At 44.5% G+C, this 25107-nt stretch overlaps 4 protein-coding genes across 6 annotated transcripts; 3 read left to right on the forward strand and 1 right to left on the reverse strand.

Annotated features, from left to right (window-relative positions):
* The first annotated feature begins 108 nt into the window (after nucleotides 1-108).
* On the forward strand, nucleotides 109-11025 carry LOC135144074 (cilia- and flagella-associated protein 47-like). Its single transcript, XM_064076056.1, has 12 exons — nucleotides 109-292; nucleotides 421-626; nucleotides 674-831; nucleotides 880-1069; nucleotides 1123-1410; nucleotides 1513-1616; nucleotides 2011-2120; nucleotides 2172-2742; nucleotides 2790-3081; nucleotides 3128-5505; nucleotides 5551-7187; nucleotides 10703-11025. Exons 1-12 carry the CDS (start codon nucleotides 127-129, stop codon nucleotides 10999-11001), a joined length of 6399 nt encoding a protein of 2132 aa, XP_063932126.1. The 5' UTR covers nucleotides 109-126; the 3' UTR covers nucleotides 11002-11025.
* Nucleotides 11026-12228: 1203 nt separating this feature from the next.
* On the forward strand, nucleotides 12229-14816 carry LOC135144078 (3,4-dihydroxyphenylacetaldehyde synthase 2-like). 2 transcript variants are annotated; one of them, XM_064076064.1, is made up of 5 exons: nucleotides 12229-12604; nucleotides 13079-13313; nucleotides 13370-13489; nucleotides 13537-13955; nucleotides 14037-14816. In XM_064076064.1, exons 1-5 carry the CDS (start codon nucleotides 12525-12527, stop codon nucleotides 14686-14688), a joined length of 1506 nt encoding a protein of 501 aa, XP_063932134.1. In that variant the 5' UTR covers nucleotides 12229-12524; the 3' UTR covers nucleotides 14689-14816. The 2 variants fall into 2 exon arrangements, with proteins under 2 accessions (XP_063932134.1, XP_063932135.1); XM_064076065.1 differs by having other exon boundaries at nucleotides 12504-12604; nucleotides 13143-13313.
* A 241-nt stretch (nucleotides 14817-15057) lies between these two features.
* On the forward strand, nucleotides 15058-16852 carry LOC135143972 (3,4-dihydroxyphenylacetaldehyde synthase-like). The gene is made up of 3 exons (XM_064075875.1): nucleotides 15058-15137; nucleotides 15524-15758; nucleotides 15806-16852. The coding sequence occupies exons 1-3, from the start codon at nucleotides 15058-15060 to the stop codon at nucleotides 16850-16852; spliced, it is 1362 nt and encodes a 453-aa protein (XP_063931945.1).
* Nucleotides 16853-17320: 468 nt separating this feature from the next.
* On the reverse strand, nucleotides 17321-24466 carry LOC135143959 (uncharacterized). Of its 2 annotated transcripts, none has more exons than XM_064075857.1 (9): nucleotides 24289-24466; nucleotides 23760-23885; nucleotides 23589-23661; nucleotides 21582-22369; nucleotides 21231-21526; nucleotides 20867-21128; nucleotides 19150-20813; nucleotides 18908-19068; nucleotides 17321-18853 (listed from the first exon to the last, which is right to left on the reverse strand). In XM_064075857.1, the coding sequence occupies exons 2-9, from the start codon at nucleotides 23880-23882 to the stop codon at nucleotides 17541-17543; spliced, it is 4680 nt and encodes a 1559-aa protein (XP_063931927.1). In that variant the 5' UTR covers nucleotides 23883-23885; nucleotides 24289-24466; the 3' UTR covers nucleotides 17321-17540. The 2 variants fall into 2 exon arrangements, with proteins under 2 accessions (XP_063931927.1, XP_063931928.1); XM_064075858.1 differs by having other exon boundaries at nucleotides 23760-23903; nucleotides 24289-24376.
* Between the last annotated feature and the right edge of the window lie 641 nt (nucleotides 24467-25107).

Below are 25107 nucleotides of genomic sequence, written 5' to 3' on the forward strand. Positions count from 1 at the left end.
CGTTAATTACTTACAACCTCGATTGTAACCGTACTCGACGATTTTTTATAAAGTGACTTTACTGTCAAGTAGTCGAAAATTTATTATCATAATAGTGACGTAAGAAAATTCATAGTTTAAAAACGTATGCACCAAAATCAGAAGAAGTTTCTACTACGGAGACTGCTGTCTTTTTTTGGTTGTTGGAGTATATCGAACGACTTCGTTTTGACGTTCAAGGTGTTCTTGTTTATTACCACTTCTAAGTTTACTATGCCGACTCTCCTCCCTAAGCATAATAACTTGATTTTCGGTAAGCAAAAATACCATTGCTTTTTTTTATAGAACGTAGTAAGCTTTTTGTAAGAAACGTCAATTTATTTTCTTCCCTTTTTTTTTTTCTACAATTGCGAATGTCCCATGAAACCTTCAAAAACACAGCAAAAGGATCACCTCGATCAGTGGAATCTTCCGACGACGATGAACTCCCACAAGAAAAGGTTTTCACGTTCGACGATGTCCGCATCACGCCTTCCTACATGCTCTTCGACAATGCCTACGAAGGCAAACACTACAAAGAACGTCTGGTCATCCAGAACTGCGGCAGCCGCTTAGCCTTCATCCGCCTCTGCGAACCCAACTCTAAAGTAATCTTTCCCCCATCCGCGACAAAACTTCAACGAAAATTTTGCAGACGTTCGAGTTCGCATCCTTCACCAGCGGACAGTACCTCTCGCCTGGGATAAAGATCACTCGGACCGTCCATTATACATACAGGAGAACCGGAGGGGTGCTGAAGGGTTTCACTACCATATGGGTGAACGGTAAAGAGATGCGCTACCACTTCGTTGTGTAAGACGACCCCTAGCTAAGGTGCCAAAAGTACTACTCTTTCTTTAGGAAGCTCTCCAAGTCGATACTCTCTCTCGAACCGCAACTGCTCGACTTTGGAAGGATAGACGCGGTTAATCATGCGACGACTCGCATTTTTTACATAAAAAACTCGGGCTTCAAGGGGACTCACTTCGCCATCGACATGGCCAAGAACGCGCTGGAGATGACCATCGAGCCGCGCAAAGGAGTCCTTCCCGTGGGTGTAAACCTTGTACTCTAATCCCTCACGTAACAGAGGGTTTTTTTCAGGCCAGAAGTTCGGTCGCCATCAAAGTGGAGATCGTCGGCAAGGAGGAAGGGGAGTTCCTCGAGGAATTGTGGGTTAAGTCGGACCCCCCGCTACGAGTAGTCATGATGGGAGCTTTCATTTCGCCGAAACTCCTCGTCAGGAAGTTCATCAATAGTTTGGACTTCACCCTCCTCGACTTCCCTCCTACGTACTACGGCTCTACGTCCACTCAGCCTCTCTTGATCAAAAACTTTAGTTCCTCGCATTCTATGTTTTGCGTCATGGCCGAGATCAAGGGTAGCATCGTGGTAAGTCACGTGTCGGTAGGCAGGTGCGAGCACAACCAATGGAAACGAGCAACCGATTAATATTCATGAGGCGTAATTATGACAATTATTAACATTTTTCAGACGTTGGACGAGGCGAGAAAAATCGACGACAACTACCGCAATTTCATTATAAAACCGATCGACGGGCGACTGTCGGCTCTTAAAGGAGCTATAATTCAGATGACGTAAGGGTCGAAATTTGCCAATAACCGAAGAGCGGTTTCGTATGCTCTTGCATATTTTTATGCGAAGTAGTTTTAAGTATCTTTTAAAATACCTTTCGGTTTCATAACTTTCTAAATATCCTGACATAGTTTTATTTTGCCTATAAATACATATTTCGTAATAAATGCATATTTTAATGCATTTTCAAGTCGTCTACACAGTTATATGAATTTGTTGCATTTGCTTCTACTAATGACGCTACGAAGTTGATTTTCCAACTTCAGATTTTTTTCAAACCTGTAATATTTAGTTTGTGCTTTTGTTTCTTTTCTCTACATTTTGCTTATTTAGGTGCATATCTGGCATTTTTTGCTGCATATTCTTCCGGTCCCTGGTCATATCTATTGTTTGTAGATTCGCCCCTATCGTGACGCGAGCTAGGAAAGATAAAAATTACGCCGCTTGTTTTCTGAAAGTCATCCGCATGGACTGCAGAGACGTGACTCCTAGCGACGCCATGTTCGGTAATCGTCGTACTCGCGAACTTTTCGATTTGACCGCCTTGTCATTTGCAGCACCTAGTGCTCAACCTTCGTCTATCACGGCAATGGACTCGGAATCGATACAAACAAATTTGACCAGAGAGATAAGCAACTTGAGTGCCGTTGCGATTTTGAATATGACACCTCCGCAGGACGAATCGGAAGAAAACTTCAGTTTCGAACACGCCATAGGTGTTTGCGTGCACGGAGAAAAAGAGTATGCTGCGGTGGTGTTAAGACCGACCTTAATGACTTTAGAAGGGTTGGTTTTGGAGAAAGTTTATCGACGAGAACTGCTTATCATGAACAACTCCACGCACTTGCCCTTACGGGTAAAGTACAATAAGTCGGTCTGCATCGACGTCCATCCGAACGAGTTCGATTTGGCGGGTGGCCACAGTTTAGTGGTGTCAGTCACCATAAGAGCCGTGTCGCTGTCTCGCGAAGAGAAGAAGATCACATTCGACTTGCTAGCCGAAGACTTTCCGAAAAAGGGTACGTTTAAAAGAGTGGGGCAAGCCGATCTGTCGATCTCCTTCGCAGCCAGGGAGGTTGAGAGGAAGCCAGGAAAGAAGCAGTGCGTTTGCGACAAGTTGCCTTTAACGTAAGGAAAGCGTACCGTGGTACTCACGTCCTAATTTTTTCTGTAAGGTTAAAGCCGGAACTGCCGCATCGACTTACCAGAGTGGAGCTACAGAAGAAAATGCAACACAACGACTTTTGGCTGGCGTACATAAGAAGTTTACAATCGAAACCGAAACAAGACACCGCGGACTGGCACGAGTACGAGTTGAGCCAATCCAAGCTTGGAGAATATGGCGGCGAGTGCGGGAAAATCGTCAGAAGAAATAAAGAACCGTTGGCAAGTACTTCGTTTTATCCTTTGGCGCCAAGACTTTTGTACAACGTGAAGATAACTCCAAAATCGATTCGGCTACGAAAGGTACGACTCTAGGCTTGTGGTACTTTTAACGAGGTGTGTGTCGCAGGTGGCAGCCTTCACGACGGTCACGGACTTCTTCGTGATCGAAAACCGGAACACGTTTCCGATTTTCGTCAACTTGAAATCGTCCAAATCCTTCCTGTTTTTCGAGGGCGACACTCGATACTCCATCGCTCCGAAGGAAAAAAAGAAAATGTATTTTAGCTTTAGTACTTGCAGCACTGGCCGGTACTACATCAACATATACGTTTTGGTTAACTATTCTACGTTGTACGAAGTGACGGCGGTCGCTCAAGTAGTACCCAAAACTCTCAAACTAGACACCGAGACGATTGAATTCACCGAGCAGGACCGCAAGTTTAAATTTTTCAAAATCATCAACAGCCTTAATGCCTACACCAGTTTTGACTGGGAAATATCGGCAGGCTCTTTCACGTTATGCCCGTCCGCTGGCGGAATTAAAGCGGAGAAGTTTCTACTGTGTGCGGTCACTTACTGGCCTAATCCGATCGAACTGAACACCAGCGAGTGCGTCTTGACGTCCGAGAGCGGTCAAAAAAGGAATTTGTTAGTGACGTACAAAAGACGCCAAACTTCTGTCGTTTTCGACACGTACAGTGTTAACTTCGACGTGATTCCGTTGAACATGCCGGTCAGGAAAAAATTAACTTTGATGAACCTGAAAGAGTTTCCGATTTTGTACAGCATTCCAAACGAGATCTCTGTTCCTGGGATTACAATCAATCCAACAAGGGGTATCCTAGAGGGGCTAGACAGTCAAGTGTTTATCATCAGCGTTCTTTTGCAAGCCGTTATCCAGTTCGAAATCGACATAGTCTTCCAGATCGACGAGGGCGAAGAAGTCAAAATTAATTTGAAGGGATGCGTCGAATACCCCGACATTATCCTCAAACCTGAAACTCTGTTCTTTAGAAAGATAGCGCCGTATTCTTTCGACACTTTGGCTTTTAAAGTGACCAACGTTTCCAAAGGCGTAGTGTGGATTTCTTTCATTATAGACGAAGTTCCAGAGTTTTCCGTCACAGATTCCGAAGACGATCAATACAAACATCTAGGTAAAGTGGTTCTGCAAGTGGAAGAAACTAAAATCCTTTTTCTCCACTTCCATCCCAACTACGTCAGCACGTATGCGCTGTTGCTGCCGTACGTCGTTAACGACATTATAGGACCTGCTTTTCGTAAGAGCAGTAGCAGCGCCACTCCAGTGTACTTTCTCCAAGAAGAACATTTACGCTATGGTGGAATCAGGGGTGTTACGATTAAAAAAATTCCTAGGTCGCTGGCTCTGATCAGAGTAAATTGCTCCGCGATCGACAAAACCCTCGAATTTTCGAGTCTCAACATAAGGTTCTTCTACTTCGGGGAGGGCCACTGCAACAACATGACTTCCACTACTTTCGAAATTACAAATGTGACCACTGAAACTGCCGCTGTTTGTATACGAATCGACGATCTGGGTGATCCGTTCGCTCTGGCTCCAACGAACGACGTCGAAGTCGAATATTACGAGGTCTCGTACAAAATCAACTTAGAACCCGGTCAGACGGTAAGCTTCAACGCAGAATTTTTTCCGATGGAAAAGGGTGACTATGAAATCGAACTACCGATTTTTTTACGTCACTACTATGATAATAAAATTTTCAACTACTTGACGCTACACGGGGTCTACGATACCCCGGTGATACTTCCGTCGACCCAGCATTGTGACTTCGAGCCGGTACCGTTGAACACGAACAGCCAACTCCAGATACGTTTGCATATGTTCAATCATTTCGAAAATTGCAAAATTTCGGCGAAGAGCGACTGGGAGAATCTGAACGTTAGGTTTGAAGAACGAACGATTTCGAAAGTAGAAACTCTGATGGACGTCACCTTGCACTACGAATGTTCGCACCCGACGTGCTTCAACACCATTGTTCAGTTTTGTTGTTCTTGCGATTCTACCTGTGTGGTAGAGGTGACAGGAGTGGTCGAAAACTGTCTTTTGACCACGCACGCATTCTATTTCTTGATAACACAGCAAAAAGACAACGACGACAAAACTCGTAAATCTAGCATGGACGAATTTTCACACCACCATAGACCGAGGTCGCAAAAACAAACATTGACAAATAGAAACACTACTTGCTTTCCGCTTTTTCCAACCGACGACGACACGTCCGCATACGCGAATTACATGAGAAATCTCCAAAAGGCGTTAGAGCAATGGCTGTTCAGTCAGGGTTTCTATTTCAAAGGGTACTATCGAATACCGGAAGGATTCTCGGAATTTTGCAAAGTTCGAGAACCTCTAAAGAAAAGGATTTTCGGAGGACTAATGCCACCCAAAGTATCCGACATGCCGTTGCTCCAACTCATCATGAATATAGCAGGAAAGGACATAAGGGACAAGCTAGCACCCAGGTATGTTAGCGAACGACGTTCTTAATTCTTACAGCTGCTCCGTAGTTTTCCGAAGGACCTCGAAGAAACCACGTGGTTGTCGTACGTGTCAAAAACGAACGCCAACATCTTACGCTACCTTGAGGATTTTCCCGTGTCGTTGCCCCACGTCAAGGCTAAATACCTCCTAAACTATGACCAGTACGTGCAGTACGAGAATATCAAGCGCCCTAAGCAGAAACCGATGGACGAAGCGATCTTCTACCGCCTTTCTAAACAGTGCTGGATCGATCTGATTTTGCAGATCATCAAAGCATTCTTTTTTTTCCGCACCGTGCCGTACGTCCCTCCGGTGTCGGAAGAAAACCTGACTGCTCAAAGGGACGGCAAGCGCGGATACTCTTTTATCTCGGTGTCAAAGATATCCTTTGACGCGGAAGAGGAAATTTTTATCGAAATGGACGTGTACGGAGAACGCGAGAAAGCGCTAAAAGAGTGGCTTCGGGTTTGCTACAGCGAAGAGAAGTCGAAACTGTGGTCTCCGCCGCCGGCCGACAAAGATCTGGTATTCCTGAAAGCAGACCTTCAAGACGGGTTGGTCCTGGGAGCCGTGACGGCCCACTACTGCCCGTACGTCCGGTCGGAAATCAAGCAGATGTACACCGCCTCGTTCAATCCCGAGGAGATTTTCCACAACATTTGCGTTTTGGTCAAGACGTGGCAGATGCTGAACTTCAGCTACGTCATATCGCCGTCGCAACTCAGCGAAACCGAAATGGTGGAAATACTCCTCATTGTCAGCTATTTATACGACATTCTGCCGCACTATTCTCCCTGCGAGGACATTAAGATCGAGGCGCTTTTGACTCAGTCGAACGTATCTCAGCTGGACCTGGTCAACTTAGGAGAAGATCCGATTTACTACAAGGAGGTGTTCTTCGGCAACGACAGTCACTTGTTTACGGTGCTCCACGACAACATCACGGTTGAACCGCGCCAGTCGAAGGCCTTGAAAGTGAGGTTCCACGCGAAGTCGGTCAGGACTAGCTTGGCGACTTTGGTGTTGTGCGGCGAAACTCCCGGACACAAGTTCGGGAAGAGCATCGCCGTAAACATCGTCGGCATTCCCGACGTTTCCTACGCCTGCATGGAGATTCCCGTGACCGTCGAGCTGTACAAGCCTTGCGAGATCGTCTTCGATCTCCAGTCGCCGTTCAAAGTGGAAGCCGATTATTTAATCTACGTCGGGTACCAGCACGTGTCTCAAGAGAAAAACGTCTTGTTTCCTTGGGAGGAGCTCAAACGCCTGAAGACCGTCAAGGAGTTTGTCCTCGAAAGCTCCGTAGCACACTTCAACTCGCAAGGGCAGTGCGTCGTGAAGCACGCATTTTGTTGTCAGCATATCGAACCTAGAGACATGTGGATCTACTTCACGAATCCCGACGTGGGAGACTGGGGAATAAAAGTGACGATGACGGGAACGGTAACGAAAGATTGCTACGAACGACTCTCCCTTGTCGTTCCCGAGAACTACGAGAACTTGGTGTGCAGGTGCAAGATAAAGCCCTGCGTGACCACAAACTGTCCCATGATCCTGTATCTCACCATACCCATGAAGAATGTCATCTTGTGGCACGCCCGAAAGAAGATGGTCATGCAGTACGTACAAGGAGAAGAGTACAAGTTTTGGTTCAAACGAATCTGTAAGACGTCTATAATTAGTTTACCGAACAGATGGAGTGATCACGTGAAGAACACGCACTCTTACAACTCCATCTGTTCCAGCCCCGTAGCTAGAAAACTTATTCAGGGGGGGCAAGTTTGTCGACAGAGGGGGCTTCATGTAAATATTTATATTTTAATAATACACTCAGATAACTACTTTATTTTTTCTGAGTTTTTATATTTGAAAGAACATTAAAATAATTGGAAACGTCGATTTTTTACGCTAAATTTTCGTAAAAACCTGTCGAAGTCCAAAAAATTAGTACGGTACTTGGTTAAAATGCTGGTTAAAACAGAGAATGTAGATTGACAAACAGCTGTACTGCATCCAAAAATTTGTGTAGTGACCATATAGGTAACATCCAATTTGTTTGAGTTTATTTTTTTGCATGTTTAGTACATATTTTAAAAATCCGACTTCGAAACCAAATATTTCGAAAATTTTGGTACGGAACCATGAACTCGTCATGTTTTTTTAAACTCGTCGAAATGTGCATTTCAGAATTTTTTGTCAACTTTAACAAAAGCTAAATTTTTGGAAACCCATATCAAATTTTTGACTTTTCCCAAGCATTTTCGAAAATTACCAAAAGAATTCCTTTGTTCATCTCGATTTCTTCCAAAAATCGTTTTGGATTCAATTTTTTTGAAAATTCTTACATTTTTTGCAGAATCGACGGAAGAAAAATGGCAATTTTTGAGAACCTGTATCAAATTTTTGACTTTTTTCAAGCACATTCGAAATTACCAAAAGGGATTCCTTTATTGATTTCGATCTCCAGATGTTGTTTTTGGTTGTTTTTTCGAAAATTCGTACAATTTTTCCATAATCGCCAAAAGAAATATGGTAATTTTTGAGAAATTTTGAAAATTCCAGCTCGAAACCGAGTATTTCGAAAATTTTGATCCGGAACCTTGAACCTGTCATGTTTTTTTAAGCTCGTCGAAATCAATATTTCAGAATTTTTTGTCAACTTTTACGAAAGTTCAATTTTTGAAAACCCATATAAAATTTTTGGCTTTTCCCAAGCATTTTCGAAAATTACCAAAAGAGATTCCTTTGTTCATCTCGATTTCCAGAAATCGTTTTGGATTCAATTTTTTTGAAAATTCTAACTTTTTTTCCAGAATCGACGGGAGAAATATGGCAATTTTTGAGAACCTGTGTCAAATTTTTGACTTTTTTTCAAGCACGTTCGAGATTACCAAAAGGGATTCCTTTATTGATTTCGATCTCCAGATGTTGTTTTTGGTTATTTTTTCGAAAATTCGTACAATTTTTTCACAATCGCCAAAAGAAATATGGTAATTTTTGAGAAATTTTGAAAATTCGAGCTCGAAACCGAGTATTTCGAAAATTTTGATCCGGAACCGTGAACCTGTCATGTTTTTTTAAGCTCGTCCAAATCTATATTTCAGAATTTTTTGTCAACTTTTACGAAAGTTCAATTTTTGAAAACCCATATAAAATTTTTTACTTTTCCCAAGCATTTTTAAAAATTATCAAAAGAGACTCCTTTGTTCATCTCGATTTCCAAAAATCGTTTTGTTTTGGATTCAATTTTTTTGAAAATTCTTACAATTTTTCCAGAATCGACGGAAGAAATATGGCAATTTTTGAGAACCTGTATCAAATTTTTGACTTTTTTCAAGCACGTTCGAGATTACCAAAAGGGATTCCTTTATTGATTTCGATCTCCAGATGTTGTTTTTGGTTTTATTTGGTTGAAAAGTCGTAAAATTTTTCAGCAATCGCCAAACGAAATGTAATTTTTGAACTTTGAAACCGAATGTTTCGAAAATCTTGATCTGGGACCATCTACACCTTGTGTTTTTTGACTGAGCTCGTCGAGATCAACATTTCAGATTTTTTTGTGGATTTTTAGTCAACTTCAACAAAAGCTAAATTTTTGAAAATCCATAAAATGTTTTTGACTTTTCCCAACCGTTTTCGAAAATTAGCAAAAGGGATCTCTTTATCGATTTCGATCTCCAAATGTTGTTTTTGGTTTTATTTTCTCGAAAATTTGTACAATTTTTCCAAAGCCGCCAAAAGAAATGTAATTTTTGAGAAATTTTGGAATGTCGACTTTGAAACCGAATTTTTCGAAAATCTTGGTCTGGGACCATCAAGACCTTATGTTTTTGGATTAAGCTCATCGAGATCTACATCTCGGAATTTTTTGTTGATTTTTTGTTAATTTCAACAAAAGCTCAATTTTTGAAAATCCATATACATTTTTTGACTTTTCCCAAGCATCTTCGAAAATTAGCAAAAGGGATCTCTTTATTGATTTCGATCTACAGATGTTATTTTTGGTTTTATTTTTTTGATATTTCGTCGAATTTTTCCACAATCGCATAAAGAAATAACTTTTTTTTAAGTCACTTTTGAGATTTTTTAGAAATTTTAGGTAGAACCCAATATTTCGTAAATTTTGCTCCGGGAGCATGAACATGTTTTTCGATTAAGCTCATCGAGATCTATATTTCAGAATTTTTTGTCAACTCTAACAAAAGCTCAATTTTTGAAAACTAAATAAATTTTGACTTTTCTTAGCATTTCCAAAAATTACCGAAAGTCATTCTTTTATTTATTTCAATCTTCAGATGTTGTTTTTGGTTTTATTTGATCGAAAATTTGTAAAATTTTTCTAGAATCGTCAAAAGAAATAGGAGTATAATTTTTGAGAAATTTTAAAAATTCGACTTGGAAACCGAATAGCAGCAAGACCTTATGTTTTTTGACTAAACTCGTCGAGATCTACATCTCAGAATTTTTTGTAGATTTTCAGCCAATTTCAACAAAAGCTCAATTTTTGAAAATCTATAAAAAAAATTTGACTTTTTCCACGCATTTTCGAAAACTAGTAGAAGGGATCTTTTTATTGATTTCGATCTCCAAATGTTTTTTTTTTGGTTTTATTTTTTCGAAAATTCGTACAATTTTTCCAGAGCCGCCAAAAGAAATGTAATTTTTCAGAAATCTTGAAATGTCGACTTTGGAACCGAATTTTTGAAAAATCTTGGTCTGGGACCATCAAGACCTTATGTTTTTTGATTAAGCTCATCGAGATCTACATCTCAGAATTTTTTGTCGATTTTTTGTCCATTTCAATAAAAGCTCAATTTTTAGAAAATCCATATAATATTTTTGACTTTTCTCAAGTACCTACATAGTAGGCTATGGAATAAAATGTGACATGTTCATTTTTTTATACGGTCAACATCAACGGTAAGGTGATATTGCCAAATAATATACCCTGTACGAAAATAAAGGTGGGGCGGGTGGGGCCAGTTAATAAGCTTCGGCAATCGGCATTATATTGAAATTTTATTACTAATTTGAAATTTATAATATATAAGTCTTCCAGGGGGGGCAACCACAACTGCTAGGGGGGGCTCAGCCCCCTCTTGCCCCCCCGTAGCTACGGGGCTGTCTGTTCGATAATTAATCGGAGTGTAGGTGATGTTCCTGAGTTTTCCGTTTCAGATACTCCCACCGGTACTCGCATTTTGAAGCTCATTCTAAATTCCGAAACTCATCCGATGCGACAGACCACCGAAGAGACGGTCACATACCAAGTGAAACTTCCCAACCGTTGTCCTTTCGTCACTCTGAAAACAGTCGTCTTCGAAGACATCACTTCCGAGGACACTTTCCAGCTCCCGGTACATCCGGTCAAGAACTTGCTCAAAGCGAGCAAGTGCACTCTGGAGTTGATCTCGGAGAAAATGGACGAAACGCGTTTCTACGAGGTGGTCTTCAAAAGTGGAAAAGAATCTAGTTAGGGACTGGAATTTCGGCAATAAAGGATGCGCTTTGCTCTTAATTTTTTTGATTTGTTTAAGTCGCTCTCAGTGTCTCCGCCGCCCTCCGCAATTAGCCGTCCAAATCAAGTCCCCCTCCGCCTAATCGCGGCCCTCTAATCCCCCGTGTAAAGTATCAAACCGTGCGTTGTCGTCTCTCGTTTACGTCTGGCATTGCACCCGGAGGAGCCACAAAGCTACATCCGACATAAAGGACAGTCCTGACGCACAGCATATAGCGGGCTAATTGTATTAGAGCGCCGAGAGTTGGCTCCCCCAGGACACCGCCGACCGCTTAGTCCTCGTGTTACATGCCGTTCTCACGCTACGGCTCGTCCTGTTGTCTCGGCTTAATTTCCTCAGCCTCGGTAACGTCCTTATTAATTCTTCACGGACGCGCGAGCACGAAGGATTATTCTTTGCGGAGTCTTCTTCTTTTTCGCTCGCCGACTCCCGAGGGAGTTATGACGGAGAACAAGGCGGCGGATCATCAGTTTGCCACCGTGACTTTACAATCAATCACGCGCCGAGGGAGTCCCGAGGGGCGCGGGAGGCGGCGTGATTAATGACGGCGGCGGGGGGAGGAAAGGACGGCGGTTAAAATTTGGGACGGCGAGAGGGACCGGGCTGGGCGGGCATTCGGGAAGGTGGAAGAGGCGACGTTTGCGGCTGTCGTACCGTTTCAATTATTTTCTTGCTTTGCTCGGGATTCCGACGATTCGATAAGTGCGAATTTTGCACGAACATTTTTAAATTAGTTCAAGGTTATTTGGACAGAACTTTCCTCGCCTCTGAAGCCCAATCAAACGAATCCAGTTCAAGTGAATTACACTCGGTAATTAAAAAAACGCGATCTAGAAATTTAAATAAGTCAACAAAAAAAAGCGAACAAGAATAATATACACATACATTTTGATTGAAATTGGCACCTATCGACTTTTACCTGCCCAAACTAATTAGCATTCTGGTGATGATACCTGTCACCTAGTTGTCAAATATCGAATATAAAATGCAATTTCCTGCGTATTTCTCGTTAAAAACAGAAGCAGATGCACGCAGAAAAAAGCACAATAACTTAAAAACAAGTCGTTTTAAATAGAAAACACATTACTGTCATGTAACATGATCATTAAAAACAATTATGTGCATTTCCCAATAACGACATAAACGGTGTGTTTACAAAATCACTTCCGCGCATGTAACGCTCGACGGAAGCCCTCCGAAAAAGCGTTCCGGGTATTCCCCTCCGTAAAATCGCCTCGTAAAAGCCCTTTTTCTTGTCCGTTTTTACCGAAAATCCGAGCAAAAACCGACAGCGCTCGAATGAAGGTCAGTACATATAATTAGCTCGTTTTTTCTTCTACCTTGAACGTAACCGCCACATTTTTCGAAAAATCGCCACTAGACGCATCCCATTCGCTATGAAGGGCACCCGCTATAAAAGCCCCGTGCAAGCCACTAACGAATCTCAGTGCTGCGTGAAAGTGACAGTGAGAAAGTGAAAGATGGATTCGAAACAATTCAGGGAGTTCGCCAAAGCCGCTGTGGATTACATCGCGGATTACATCGATTCGGTGGAGGACCGGTAAGGGGGAGGAAAACGTACAGGGTGGCGGGGAGAACGCAAAAATCAAATCAAAACTCACTACCAAAAAACAAGAATTTTCTGGTAAAAAAAAATAAACATTCGATAGAAGTAGGCGCCCTTTGGTATTTGGGCCATTTTGTGCATCGTAAAACCATACAGCAAGGGTAAAAATATTTGTGAACAACAGTGAAAATTGCACTTTTCTAATTAGAAAGCTTCAAATGGCACAAAATATGCATGTGACGTCATGGAGGCATTCCTCCGATTCGGAATATGAGACGATGAAATCTAGTAAAAAAAAAATACTTCAAATACTTTTCCGAACATTAAATTAGGTAATACGATTTATTCAATATTATTAAAAAATTAGTGTTTTGGTGTTGACTGGCCCATGTACCATTTTCGGCGGAATACTTTCCAAAAATTCGCTTCGCCACCCTGTATATTACGGAACAACTAATGATGCAAAAGACCCGTGTTGTCGGGGGTGTCCCCAAACTACTTGAGCGAACTTATCCCCGATGAGCCCCCACAGACCGGAGAAGCTTGGCAGGAGGTCCTGCAAGACGTCGACAGGATAATCATGCCCGGACTCACCCACTGGATGTCGCCACATTTCCACGCTTATTATCCGACGGCTTGTTCTTTTCCTGCTATTGTCGGGGAACTCATGAGCGCTGGGTTTGGTTGCGTTGGTTTAAGCTGGGTGAGTACAACTTTTCGATTTTTTTTCAATTCATTATTTTTTTATTTTTCAAAAAGGTGGCGAGTCCCGCCTACACCGAACTCGAAGTCGTCATGATGAATTGGCTGGGGAAACTCCTCAACCTGCCTGAGGAGTTCCTCAACTGCTCTGAAGGACCCGGAGGCGGCGTCATCCAGGTAAAGCCTACTCCATCTGTGACCCCCACTAACCCTGGTAATCTCAGGGCTCCGCAAGCGAAGTCACTTTCGTCGCCCTCTTAACCGCCAAAGAGAAAAAGGTCGCGGACATCAGGAGTGTGCACCCGGAGATCTCGGAGGCCGAGATTAAGGGCAAGCTCGTGGCGTACTCCTCCAACCAATCTAACTCGTCGGTGGAGAAAGCCGGTCTCTTGGGTTCCATGACCATGAGACTCCTACCGGTGGATGACAAAGGGCAGCTAAGGGGCGGCACGTTACTAGAGGCGATTAGAAAAGACAAAGAACAAGGACTGATTCCCTGCTACGTGGTGGCTAACCTGGGGACTACGCCGACGTGCGCTTTCGATAAGCTGGAAGAGTTGGGGCCGATCTGTCGCGACGAGGAGATTTGGTTGCACGTGGACGCGGCGTACGCCGGGACAGCGTTCATATGCCCAGAGTATAGGTAAAATGGTTGCAAACCCGGTGTTTTATTTTTTAAACTTACAAATAAACCACCCATTGACACACTTCGTTGTCAATCTAGACACCTCATGAAAGGTATCGACTACGCGGACTCCTTCAACTTCAACCCCCACAAATGGATGTTGGTCAACTTCGACTGCTCCGCCCTTTGGATGAGAAACGCCAAGCACCTCGTGGAGGCCTTCAACGTGGAGCGCATCTACCTGAAGGATCAGCACAAAGGACTCGCCCCCGAGTACCGCCACTGGCAAATCGCCCTAGGCCGCAGATTTCGAGCCCTAAAACTGTGGTTTGTCTTGCGAATCTACGGGGTCGAGGGCATCCAGAAGCACGTCCGAGGCCAAATAGCTCTGGCGAAGTTCTTCGAAGACCTGGTCTGCGCAGACCCCAGGTTCGAGGTGTGCACTTCCAACATGGGCTTGGTGTGTTTCAAACTGAAAGGGGACGAGTCGCTCACCATCAAACTCCTCGAGGAAGTCCAAAAACGCAAGAACATTTTCGTGAACACTGGCCACTTCCAGGGGCGTCACGTCATCCGATTCGCCATCTGCAGTCGGCTGACGGAACGCAGACACGTGGAATTTGCATGGAACGAGTTTTGCTCGGTCGCTAATATCTTGGAGGGCAGGAAAATGGAGACTATGGATAAACCCATGCCCACTATCGAAATCGCGAACATGAGCTGTCAAAAAATAAGGGAGAAGTCGAAGTAGTGGTGATGGGTATTTGCGGGTCACGTGACATGTGTGAAGGGGCGTGGCTTGCAAATACCGCCTATTTGTTGTATGTACATATTTATTTGTTGTGGTTGTTGAAGTCACTAAGAATGTAGATTGAAATAAAGTGCAGATCGAATTTGATTGTTTACTTGGAAGATCACTTTCACTGCTTTCTTCTCAAACAATAAGTAGTGCTTCAACAATGGTCGGTTGTAAAATCATGATGGAAGGCGATGAAGAAAGTTACTTTCCGAACAAGTGATAACAAAAATTGTTTAGAAGGTGGGAACGGCGGGAGTTTTGTTTGTACATATTTAAAGTTCCAAATGGTGGGTCCGAGGTAGTCAAAAGTGCGTTTCGAGGATGAATAGTGAGGAGTTTCGAAGTTTCGCAAAAGCGGCAGTTGATTATATTGCAGATTATCTTGAAAATATTAGAAACAAGTAAGTCAGTCAAGGCACAGGAGTAGAGTTTTTTTAAGGTTTTTGAAAAGCTCGTCAAAAAATTTTTAATTCTAGGTAAAACAGTAATCAAAATAAAAATATAAAGTGTAATTTATATATTTTGTGTTTTTCGAAAATAAGCTTAGCACACATTAAGTCTACGCCTATGCTTTTTACGACGTAAAAATTAACCGTAGTAGGCAACCAAACATACACATCATGTATTGGACGTTTAGCTGCAATTTTAACGAAATTAAAAACAGATAACTAATAAATGTAGTGTTAAAAATAATCAACGTTTTTACGTTAAAAATTTCTTCTGAAATATAAAAGTAACACACAGTACAATAGGCAACCAAATATGCAGCATAAACATCTTTTTACAGGGAAGTTCTCTCTTCTGTCGAGCCCGGTTATCTCCATCAGCACCTACCTCAAGAGCCTCCCCAGGAAGGTGAACCATGGCAATCTCTCCTTCAAGACGTCGACCGAATAATCGTCCCCGGACTAACCCACTGGCACTCCCCCCATTTCCACGCCTACTACCCCACGGCAAACTCACACCCCGGTATAGTCGGTGAACTTCTCCTTTCAGGCCTCGCTACAATCTCCACCGACTGGGTAAAAATCCTCTTTCACACCCCCCAAAATTAACTTTTCTATTCCAGCACCCAGACAACGTCTGCGTCGCTCTCGAACAAAAAGTACTAGATTGGCTAGCCAAACTCCTCCACCTCCCCAGCCACTTCCTCAACACCTCTCCCGGTCCAGGAGGTGGCCTAATCCAAAACGCCGCCAGCGATTCCACCCTAATCGCTCTCCTAATATCAAAAACGAAAAAAACGAGCGAAACCGCTCCCGACGCGAAACTGGTGGCTTACACCTCCGAGCAGTCAAATTCTTCAGTAGAGAAAGCAGGATTGTTGGCATCCACCACCATCAGACTCCTGCCTACGGATGAGCACGGCGCTCTTCGTGGTACTACTCTTCTTCGCGCCATCCGCGAAGATATAGCGTCCGGGTTAACACCTTGCAGCGTCGTCGCGACTCTCGGTACCACGGGCACTTGCGCTTTCGACGATTTGGAAGAAATCGGACCGATTTGCAAAGATTTCGGGGTTTGGTTGCACGTGGATGCGGCCTACGCGGGAGCTGCGTTCTGCTGCCCCGAGTACCTACCCCTAATGAAAGGGGTGGAATTCGCGGACTCTTTTTGTTTCAACCCCCATAAATGGATGCTGGTCAATTCCGATTGTTCCGCCATGTGGTTCAAGGATGTGACACATGCGGAGAAAGTGTTTGATCGAGAATCTTCAGGGACTCACTTTTGGCAAATTCCGGATGTTCGGAGGTTTAGAGCATTGAAGTTGTGGTTTGTTTTGAGGGTGTACGGGGTCGAAGGAATTCGCAAACACATACGGAAGCAAGTGGATTTGGCGAAGTACTTCGAGGGGTTAGTCAGGCGCGATTGTAGGTTTGAGGTCTGTCGGGTCAGTTTGGGGTTGGTTTGTTTCAGAGTCAAAGGGGATGATCGGCGGACGCAAGATCTTATAGATAGGGTCACTCAAAGGAAGAAAATTTTTGTTATGCCGTATTATTTTAGAGAAAAGTTGGTTATAAGGTTTGTGATTTGTAGCAGGTTTACTGAGGAGACGGATGTTCTTGTTGCTTGGGAGGAAATTAAAAGTCAAGTGGAACACAATCTGGACGGATGAAAGTTCACATAAATTTCTATGGCGGGATTTTACCCTTGATACAAAATATATCTCACACTTAAAACAATTAATATGCAATTGTAACACCACGTTTTCTATTCTGTTCAGTTTTAGTACGAAAAGATGAGTCGTAATGTAACCAAATGTTTATCAAAAATTATTTAAAAAAGTAAAAATCGCAAAAAAACAAACTGTAGTCTCAAAAAATTGATTGTTTATATACTAATACCAATATTTACTATACGCACAATAGTCCTTATAAAAATATATAAAAATTACACAACGCATTTGCAATTAAAAGAAAAACCTCATTAAGGAATATACATAATGTATGATTATTGAGGATGAATAAAGAATATGCACTTTGAGTTTTTTCTAAACTTGCAAGTTTCAAAATTCGTCGCAATGTGAAATTTCACGAGATTTTCCAACACCGTTCCAAGGTCCATAAAGCATGCAAATAAAGACTAAAAGGAGGAAATTTTCTTTTATTTAAATTGTTTGTATTACAAATATAATATTTAATAGAACCTTACAGAAACTGAAGTAAGCATATAAAAAAATTTGCTTTTATAAAAGAAAACGACTTTGAGTAAACACAAACACTAATTCACTATCTTCGCAACAAAGATTTTTTACAGTCTTGAACAATAACATCATATTTACAACGTAATATATTTCTATAAATTTAGTCTGTATCCATAGGACAGATATTAACGTTTTTTTCACTTTCTTCGTTATTCTCTATTGCTACTTTATCAATTGTTTCTGTAGTACTACTACTATCAACTTCCATTCTTTCACTATCCTCGCCCCTTTCGGTCGAGTGCTCATTCGTATCGTTCGTATTTTCGCTCGAACTAACAACTTCGTTAGCTTGTGGTTCTTCGTCTTCGGTCACGTCCTTTTCCTCACTCCCGACTGCGTCGTCGCGAGTGTCTTCGCTGTCTTGTCCTTCCGTGGTATCTTCGTTTTCGGTTACTTCGTTATCCGGTGTTGTATTTCGTTCTTCGTTCTCAGGTTCTTCCTCATTCGTAACTTCATTTTCTTGTTCTTCACTCGGAGCTTCGTTTTCTTGATTTTCTTTCACTTCTTCCTCGTCTGGAACATCGTTCTTTTGCTCCTTTGTAGGAACTTCGTTCTCTGGCTCTTCGTTATCGTTAGTACCCGTCTCCTCTTGTTCTTCGTTAGAAACCTCATCTTGTACCTTACTAGTTGCTTCATTATTTTGTTCTTCATCAACGACTTCCTTCTCTGTTTCCTCGCTGGCTTCATTCTCTTCGTCATCAATCTGTTCCGCTTCTTTGCCTTTGTCTTGTTCTTCAACTTTTTCTTGTTCTTCAACCGTAGTCGGTTCCTCGTTCTGGTCCTTAATTGCGTTGCTCTTCTCGTTTCGCGCTTCGTCCTCCACCTTGTCTGCGTCTTCTTTCGTCGACTTGTCGGTATCCTCGTTTTCTTCTTTCTTTTCGCTCGTACTCTCTTCCTGTTCGCTTTTCTTGGCTTCCTCGTTGCTATCGTTCTCCGTCAGATCGACCTCTTCCGTTACTTTGTCTCGAGCACCCTCCCCATCCTTCACTTCAGTACTTTCCGCCTCGACCCCTCCCCGAACGTCACTTATATTTATTTGCACTACACTACCCTCGTTTTTAACTGCGTCTTCCTTCACTTCGATCACCGCCTTCTCCGGTTCTTTGTCTGGGGGTTTCGCGATTCCGGGGTACTTCCTCGGCCTTCCCCTGTGCTTCAAAATGATAGGTTGCACGCTGTTCCCGCCTTCCGGCCGCTTAATATCTTTAACTTCCTTCGGTTCCGTCGTCTGTTTCGGCTGTTCCTCTTTCGCCTCCTTCGGTTCTTTCGTCACTTCTTTTGCTTCTTCGGGTTTGCGCACCAAGCCCAAAACGTCCAACATGCATTGAGTGACGGTGGCTCCTTTGGCGGCCTGTCGTGACGGATAAGCCGACTTCCGTTCGCATATCGCCAGGTGCTTGGCCATCTGATTACCTACACCAAAAAAAAGAAAAATCACCACGTGTGCGCCCATAGTACTCCACTCACCGTATATGTCTCTGTAACCGCAAATACAGAACATCTCGAACGGTAACTTCTCCGCCGGAATGTCCGCATGGACCGACTTGCACTTCACCGCGTGCTCTTGCATCGCGTTCGAGCAGCAGGTCGAGTACTGGCAGTTAGTGTTCTGGCAACTCTCGAACGATCTGTAACAAAACATGGCCAAATCAGTACTTTAAAAACTAATTCCATGACCTACTAGACAGGTTTCATGTATACCGACTTACGCAAAATGCTTCGGCGTGCTCAAGGGTTTGTCGCACTCCTTGCAGTTCAGATTTTTGCCGACGTTGAAGAACAGCGTCGAGAAATTGATGACGATGGCGTCGTCCGGACACTTGTCCATCTTGGACTTCGGTACCATGACTCCGTTCCGCGGCGCGAAGCACGGCACCAGCCCGTTCTTGCCCCTCTGCGATACGTGCATCTTCGTCTGATGGTCCTTCAGGAACTCTTTCTGGATGAACCACAGCGTGCACTTGCCGCACCTCTTCGCCAGCTGCTTCTTCTGGTGCTTCTGCAGGTGCTGTATGAAGTAGTTCATGTTCTGTGAGATATTGCGTCCTCCGGAGTATATCGTCGTCGACTTCAAGCAGAACGGGCACTGGATCGTGGTGCCGTAGTCGTGCTGCTGGTAGAAGTGGTCCACCGCCAGCTTGTGGTTCGAGCACCTGAAGTTGCACGTGCCGCAGAGGTAGGGCAACTCCGACGGACAGTGCTCCTTCGACATGTGTTTGCCTAGGATGAAGGGATTGCGGAAGTGGCACTCGCAGATCAAGCAGACGAAGCCGTTGTCGAACTTGGTCTCGTCCGGATGCGACGAACTGATGTGCTTCAGGAGGTCGTTGGCTGTCGGCACTATCGTCAAGCAGTACTTACACAGCTGGACGTCGTTGGAGACGTTGTGCGCGTGCTTGAACAGGTGGTTCATAAGGGTTATGTTCGTGTTGAAGGTTAATTTACAGAAGGGACACTTTATGCTAATGGTGACTTTCGTCCGGTTCTCCTGCGGGGGCGTGATCGTCCCGTAGTAGTAGTTCTCCAAGGGCACCAGCTGTTCGGGCACGTCCGGCGACGTGCTCTTCACCGGCCGCACCACGTCCTGGACCACCTGCGGTGGCTGCGGCTGCGGCGTAGTCGGCTTGCGCTGGCGGCTGTAGCGCTTCGGCGCCGGAGGCTCAGCCGTCTTGGGAGTGGCGGGGGCGGTGCTCGCCCCGATGATAGGAATCGACCAGTTCTTGAACGGGTTGGCGCTCACCTTGTTCAAGCGTACGACGAGCGACTGGCCCGAATCGTGGCGCGTCTGTTCGGACAAGTGTTGCACCATGTTATCAAAGCACTGGAGGACTGTGGTACCGTACCACTCTCTCCACACCAGCTCGTCTAAGAACTGCTGGATGATCTGGCGCGACAGCAACGACAGCGTGTTCTGGAACATGCGCGGCACTATCCGCCTGAGGTACTCCATGATAGTCCGGTTGCTGTTGGCGTAGTCCGTCGAGGTGCTCTGCGATACGTGCAGGAAGCCCATCTGGTGCAGCGTCGTCTTATCCACAGTCAAGTCGGTGACGATGATACTTGACGGGTGCACCCAGTTGAACACCGGCTCCAAGATTTTCGTGAAGCGTTTCTTGTAGTTGCGCTCGCCGTCGGCGAGTGGCTCCACCGCCCGCAGTCTTATGTGTCTGGTCGTCGTCTCCAAGATTCCCAAAACTTCCACTTTGACTTCGCGTTTGTTGCCGTCTTGCGACGTCGTCCCCAAACTGATCACCCCGACTTGGACTTTCACCCCGGGACCCCCTAGTTGCTTAATGTGGGTGTGGAGCGCCACCGTACACACGGACCTGAGCCACGTGTACATACCTTTCACGTACAGGTTATCCACTTTCACCTGAAATCGGACAGGGTTAACCCGGGGTCATTCCACCGCTGCAGAAAACTCACCCATTGAGTCACGTTTTGCACGATCGTCTGACAACACCAATGGTAGAGGAGTTTGAGAATCGCCATCGGGGGGTGCTGCGAACCCTCGAACAGCGACCCGCTGAAAACGGAGACGAACCTCTGAGGACAGCACTCGCTGATCCAAACGTAGCCGCCGGAATATGGAAACTTCGAAGCGTCGCTGTACATCCCCAGCTTCAGGGGATTGGCCGTGTGGATCGAACACTTCTGGTCGGACCGCACCAGCCCTTGCTGGATCAACCTACACAAACAAAGAATCTTTAACTTCAATTAAATAAACAAAAAAAAAAGTGTAAATACTCCATGATTAAAACACGTCTCGTAAGACTATTTCGATTTTTACCATTCTGTGAACTTCGTCGGCGGGTACATCAGCACGCTCTTGACCTTGACGTCCAACTTCCCCCGGTCCGCCGCCAAGTCCTTGACGCGCAAGTGCGGCCGCGCCACCACCACCAACGACGGATACGTCCTCCCTTGGAGTTTATTGAAGGACACTTCCCTGCTATCAGGCAACGCTCTCCCGTCGTCGCCCGTCAAATCTATACTCTTCGACGGCTTCCCCATGCTCAGCCCGCCCTCCACGTTGCTCTCCGTGGGTCGAAACGGCGCCGTTGGAACCGGAGGCGGATTCGGCGGCTACAAAACACTCAACTTCAACTCGCTTCGCCCGCTTAAACCCACCAATACTCACCCTCCCTTTCATGGGCAGAATCGCCTTGGGCGTCGCGACCGCCGGTTTCGGTGGCGTCGGTGCCGGCTTGGGCGCCGCCTTCTGCTGCACGTTCTTCTGCAAGAGGTTCTGCTTAACCTGCAGCCCCTTGTTGGGCTTGTTCACCGGGGGCGGCGGCGCCTTCTGCTGCACGAGCGTCGTCTTGTGCAGCGGCGGGAGCGGCGCGTTGGGCACCTGTCGCAGGATCGTGCCCCTCCGAGTCTTCATCGTCGGCGGCTGCTCGTTACTAGTGGCGGGCGACGCCGTCGCCGCCATCGTCACCTTGGGCTGGTACAGCTGCAGCGGGGGCGTGTTGGCGCTAGCGTTGGCGGTGGAGACCGTCCCCACGATCACGCCGAGCCTCGGGTCCATCACCAGCTGGTAACTCTGTGGTATGTTGGCGTTGCCGGGGCTCTGCTGCTGCAGGACGATGCTCTGACCAGGAACGGGCTGCTGGGGCACGTTGGACGCGGGAGGTGGTAGGGCGTTGGTTTGGCCGGGAAGTGTGTACTGAGGGGCGGGGGCGGCGGTCGCGTTGGTGATGATGTTCTGGATCTGCTCGGTGACCTCGACGGCGGTGGTGAAGAGGCCGTTGTACACGACCTCGGTGTTGGGGGTGGAGAGGAGCTGCTCGATTTTCGCGTCCACTTCCTTGGTTTCTTTTTGGAGTTGCTCGTTGCGAGATAATTGGCAGGGGGAGAGCTCTTCGACGACCACCTCGAGCTCGAATGGGGCCTCATCGACGGTTTTGAGGACGATGACATCGCGATCTGGGAGGCAACAGCGATACGTCAATTTTTTATTTATTAAAAAAAAAGACAGTTTTTATATGAAGATCAATATTACGCTGTAATGTAGAGGTATCTTTTTTTAATAGAGGACCAACATTATTATTATTATTATTAGACTTACCACCGACCTGGAAATGACCGGCATTCAGGCAAACTTCTACCATGTTACGTCTTTCAAAGTCTTAGAGTTAAGGCACTCAAATTCGGCTGCTACGATTTTCTAATCATTATTGTTATTGCTATTTCTAAATGATGTCGGCGCAAGTTTTGTTTTTATTTAAATGTAAGCCAACATTAAGCAATTGAACTTTTGAGCATTGTCTCGTTAACTTGTTTACACTTTATTAGTATTATCACATGTTACTCGAGCATGGCATAACCAAATATTTGACTATAAAATAAAGAAATTCGTAACTTATAACCAGTTTTACCACGTAATGTATTCTGCAAAAAAAAAAAAATTTGCGTCACACTAACATGTTTTGCTATTTCTGATATTTCGGAGAATAGTACTGAAGTTATAGTTTTGGAACAAGCACTTGAAAAAAAATTATGAAATTTTGAAAATTCAGCTTGGTTTTGTGACTTAACATGCTTTTAGGTTAAAATTAATTGTCACGTCGATTCGTCTACGTAAGTCATAAATAACAATTACCCTAAACTAATTCTCAATTTTTACGCCATCTTGCCACGATATTCCACCAATGATCTAAATGGTAACGAAGACGTCTCTAATTATCTCTTCCACAAAAACTATCGACGTTATCCCAAATTTTTTTAGATATCACATTTAAAAAAAGCAGTAGTTTTTAACTAATATTAAATTAAAAAGAAACGTTTTTACATATAAATATTTCTGGGCTTCTATGTTCCGTCCATTTAGGTGCTATTCTTATCTAGTACATATGGAAAATCCTAAGTAACATTAATCTGGTCACTGTATAAGCGAGTGCGATATAGCGCCATCTATGATGAACCAACAGTGTTTGTTACATACATTCACGAATATACCATTAAGTTTTATTTTAATTAAATTTGTCTCATTAATATGTATCTCGGCGTGTCCATTTTACCGCTCATTCTCCCCTTTTGGCGCCATTTAAAAAGCGCGACTGTCAAAATCGTGTGACTTCCAGCGCCCTCTACCCCACCATTCTAGCCCCCAACCTCACCAGAGGACCAATTCCGCAACTCTCACCATTTCCGTCCGACGACTTCCTATGGCTCAGCTTATACTTCTTCTTCGGCGGCTGCACCTCCACCTCTATAACCTAAAAAAAATCGCGATTACCCCACGTGACGTCACACGCACGCGCCATTCCCCACGTTCGAAAATGGCGGCCACCTCCACACAATAACCTCCACTTACATCATCGTCGTCCGACGAGATCTCGTAGTGTTTTTCGTCTCCCAGAAGCAGATGCATTTGCTTCAAGGCCTCCTTGCTGGCGGCGCGTCTCGACTGTGTCCTAACCTGTTTATCCTTCGGCATGTTCTGCGAAAAAAGCGCACTCTGTAGAAAAAAATGGCGTTTCAGAACTAACCTCACAACGTCACTTAAGTCGACGCAATCTGGATCCGCTCGAATGGACGCCACTGCCTCCACGTGAACGCGCCTTTAGACGCGCGCTCGCGTCGAGGTTAAAGCCGCCCCGAGGCGGCCGAAATCTGCGCTTTTAGGTTAAATCGGGCGCTCGGAGGCCGGTTTTTGCCGGAAACACCCTGTTTATGTGAATTCGGACGGATGCGTCTGCAGTAGCAAAACAAATCGGGCAATGGCGGTAAAGGGTTTGACGGTTGCTCGCGGGTCGGGCCATATGGGCACATGGAGGCCGGCGACGGCGGCGCCAGCCGGGGGGCGGCGGGAGCGGCCCGAGCGCGCAAAAAGGGCTACTTACAGGCTATTTTGGATTGTTTTTACACAGTAAAATGTCAACGCTACATCACTGACTTTGCCACAGACGCCATATTTATTTATGTTTGACGCAACGCGGGCCAGCGGCGGGAAGGTTCGAATGACGGGGGATCGGGGCGGGTTTAGGCGGGCGGAGGTGAAGTTCTAGAGGATGGCGGCATTCTTGAGAATGAACAAACATGCTAATGCAAGGAATGGTAATCTTTGCGGAACACGCGAAGTTTGATCGAGGATGACGTCACGAGAAGTTTCACTTTGTTGTGGCGAAACAGCCTGTATTTGCGAATGCGCCGGGGATGATAGGCAACCAAAATTACGCAAAGGTGTGACACTCATTGCCTAACTAAGGGTTCTGGGTGGTTCTGGTATTTTAATGCTTCCCACTTCGACCACCATATCGATTAATAAAAGGTTTTTAATTAATCACTAAATGCGCAGATTATTATTTTTACGACGTAATAATCTTCTAGGGTTCAAAACCAACTTTTCCTCGGAAGTATTGATTATGTCATTACAAAATATCTTTCCACAGAAAAAATATATGAATATATATCTTTTTTAATCAAACTATAAATTTAGCCAAAAGATTGCCTTGCTGCAATTTCATCGCAAAGAAAACGAAATTACGTTGAAAAAATTATTAAGTTTCTGTTAAACACGTAAAAATGTAGAAAGTTACTTTTCCACTGAAATTTCACATGGACAATTTTTTTATTAGCAATATGGTAAACAGTACAGTTCATAAACTACATCAGTAAGGAGCCTTACTTCATGGTTGACTTTGAAATACCAATAAAATTTT

This window comes from Zophobas morio, unplaced genomic scaffold (genome assembly GCF_036711695.1).
Source record: "Zophobas morio isolate AGI-343-1 ecotype UQ-CSIRO unplaced genomic scaffold, CSIRO_AGI_Zmor_V1 ptg000081l, whole genome shotgun sequence".
Taxonomy (NCBI): domain Eukaryota; kingdom Metazoa; phylum Arthropoda; class Insecta; order Coleoptera; family Tenebrionidae; genus Zophobas; species Zophobas morio.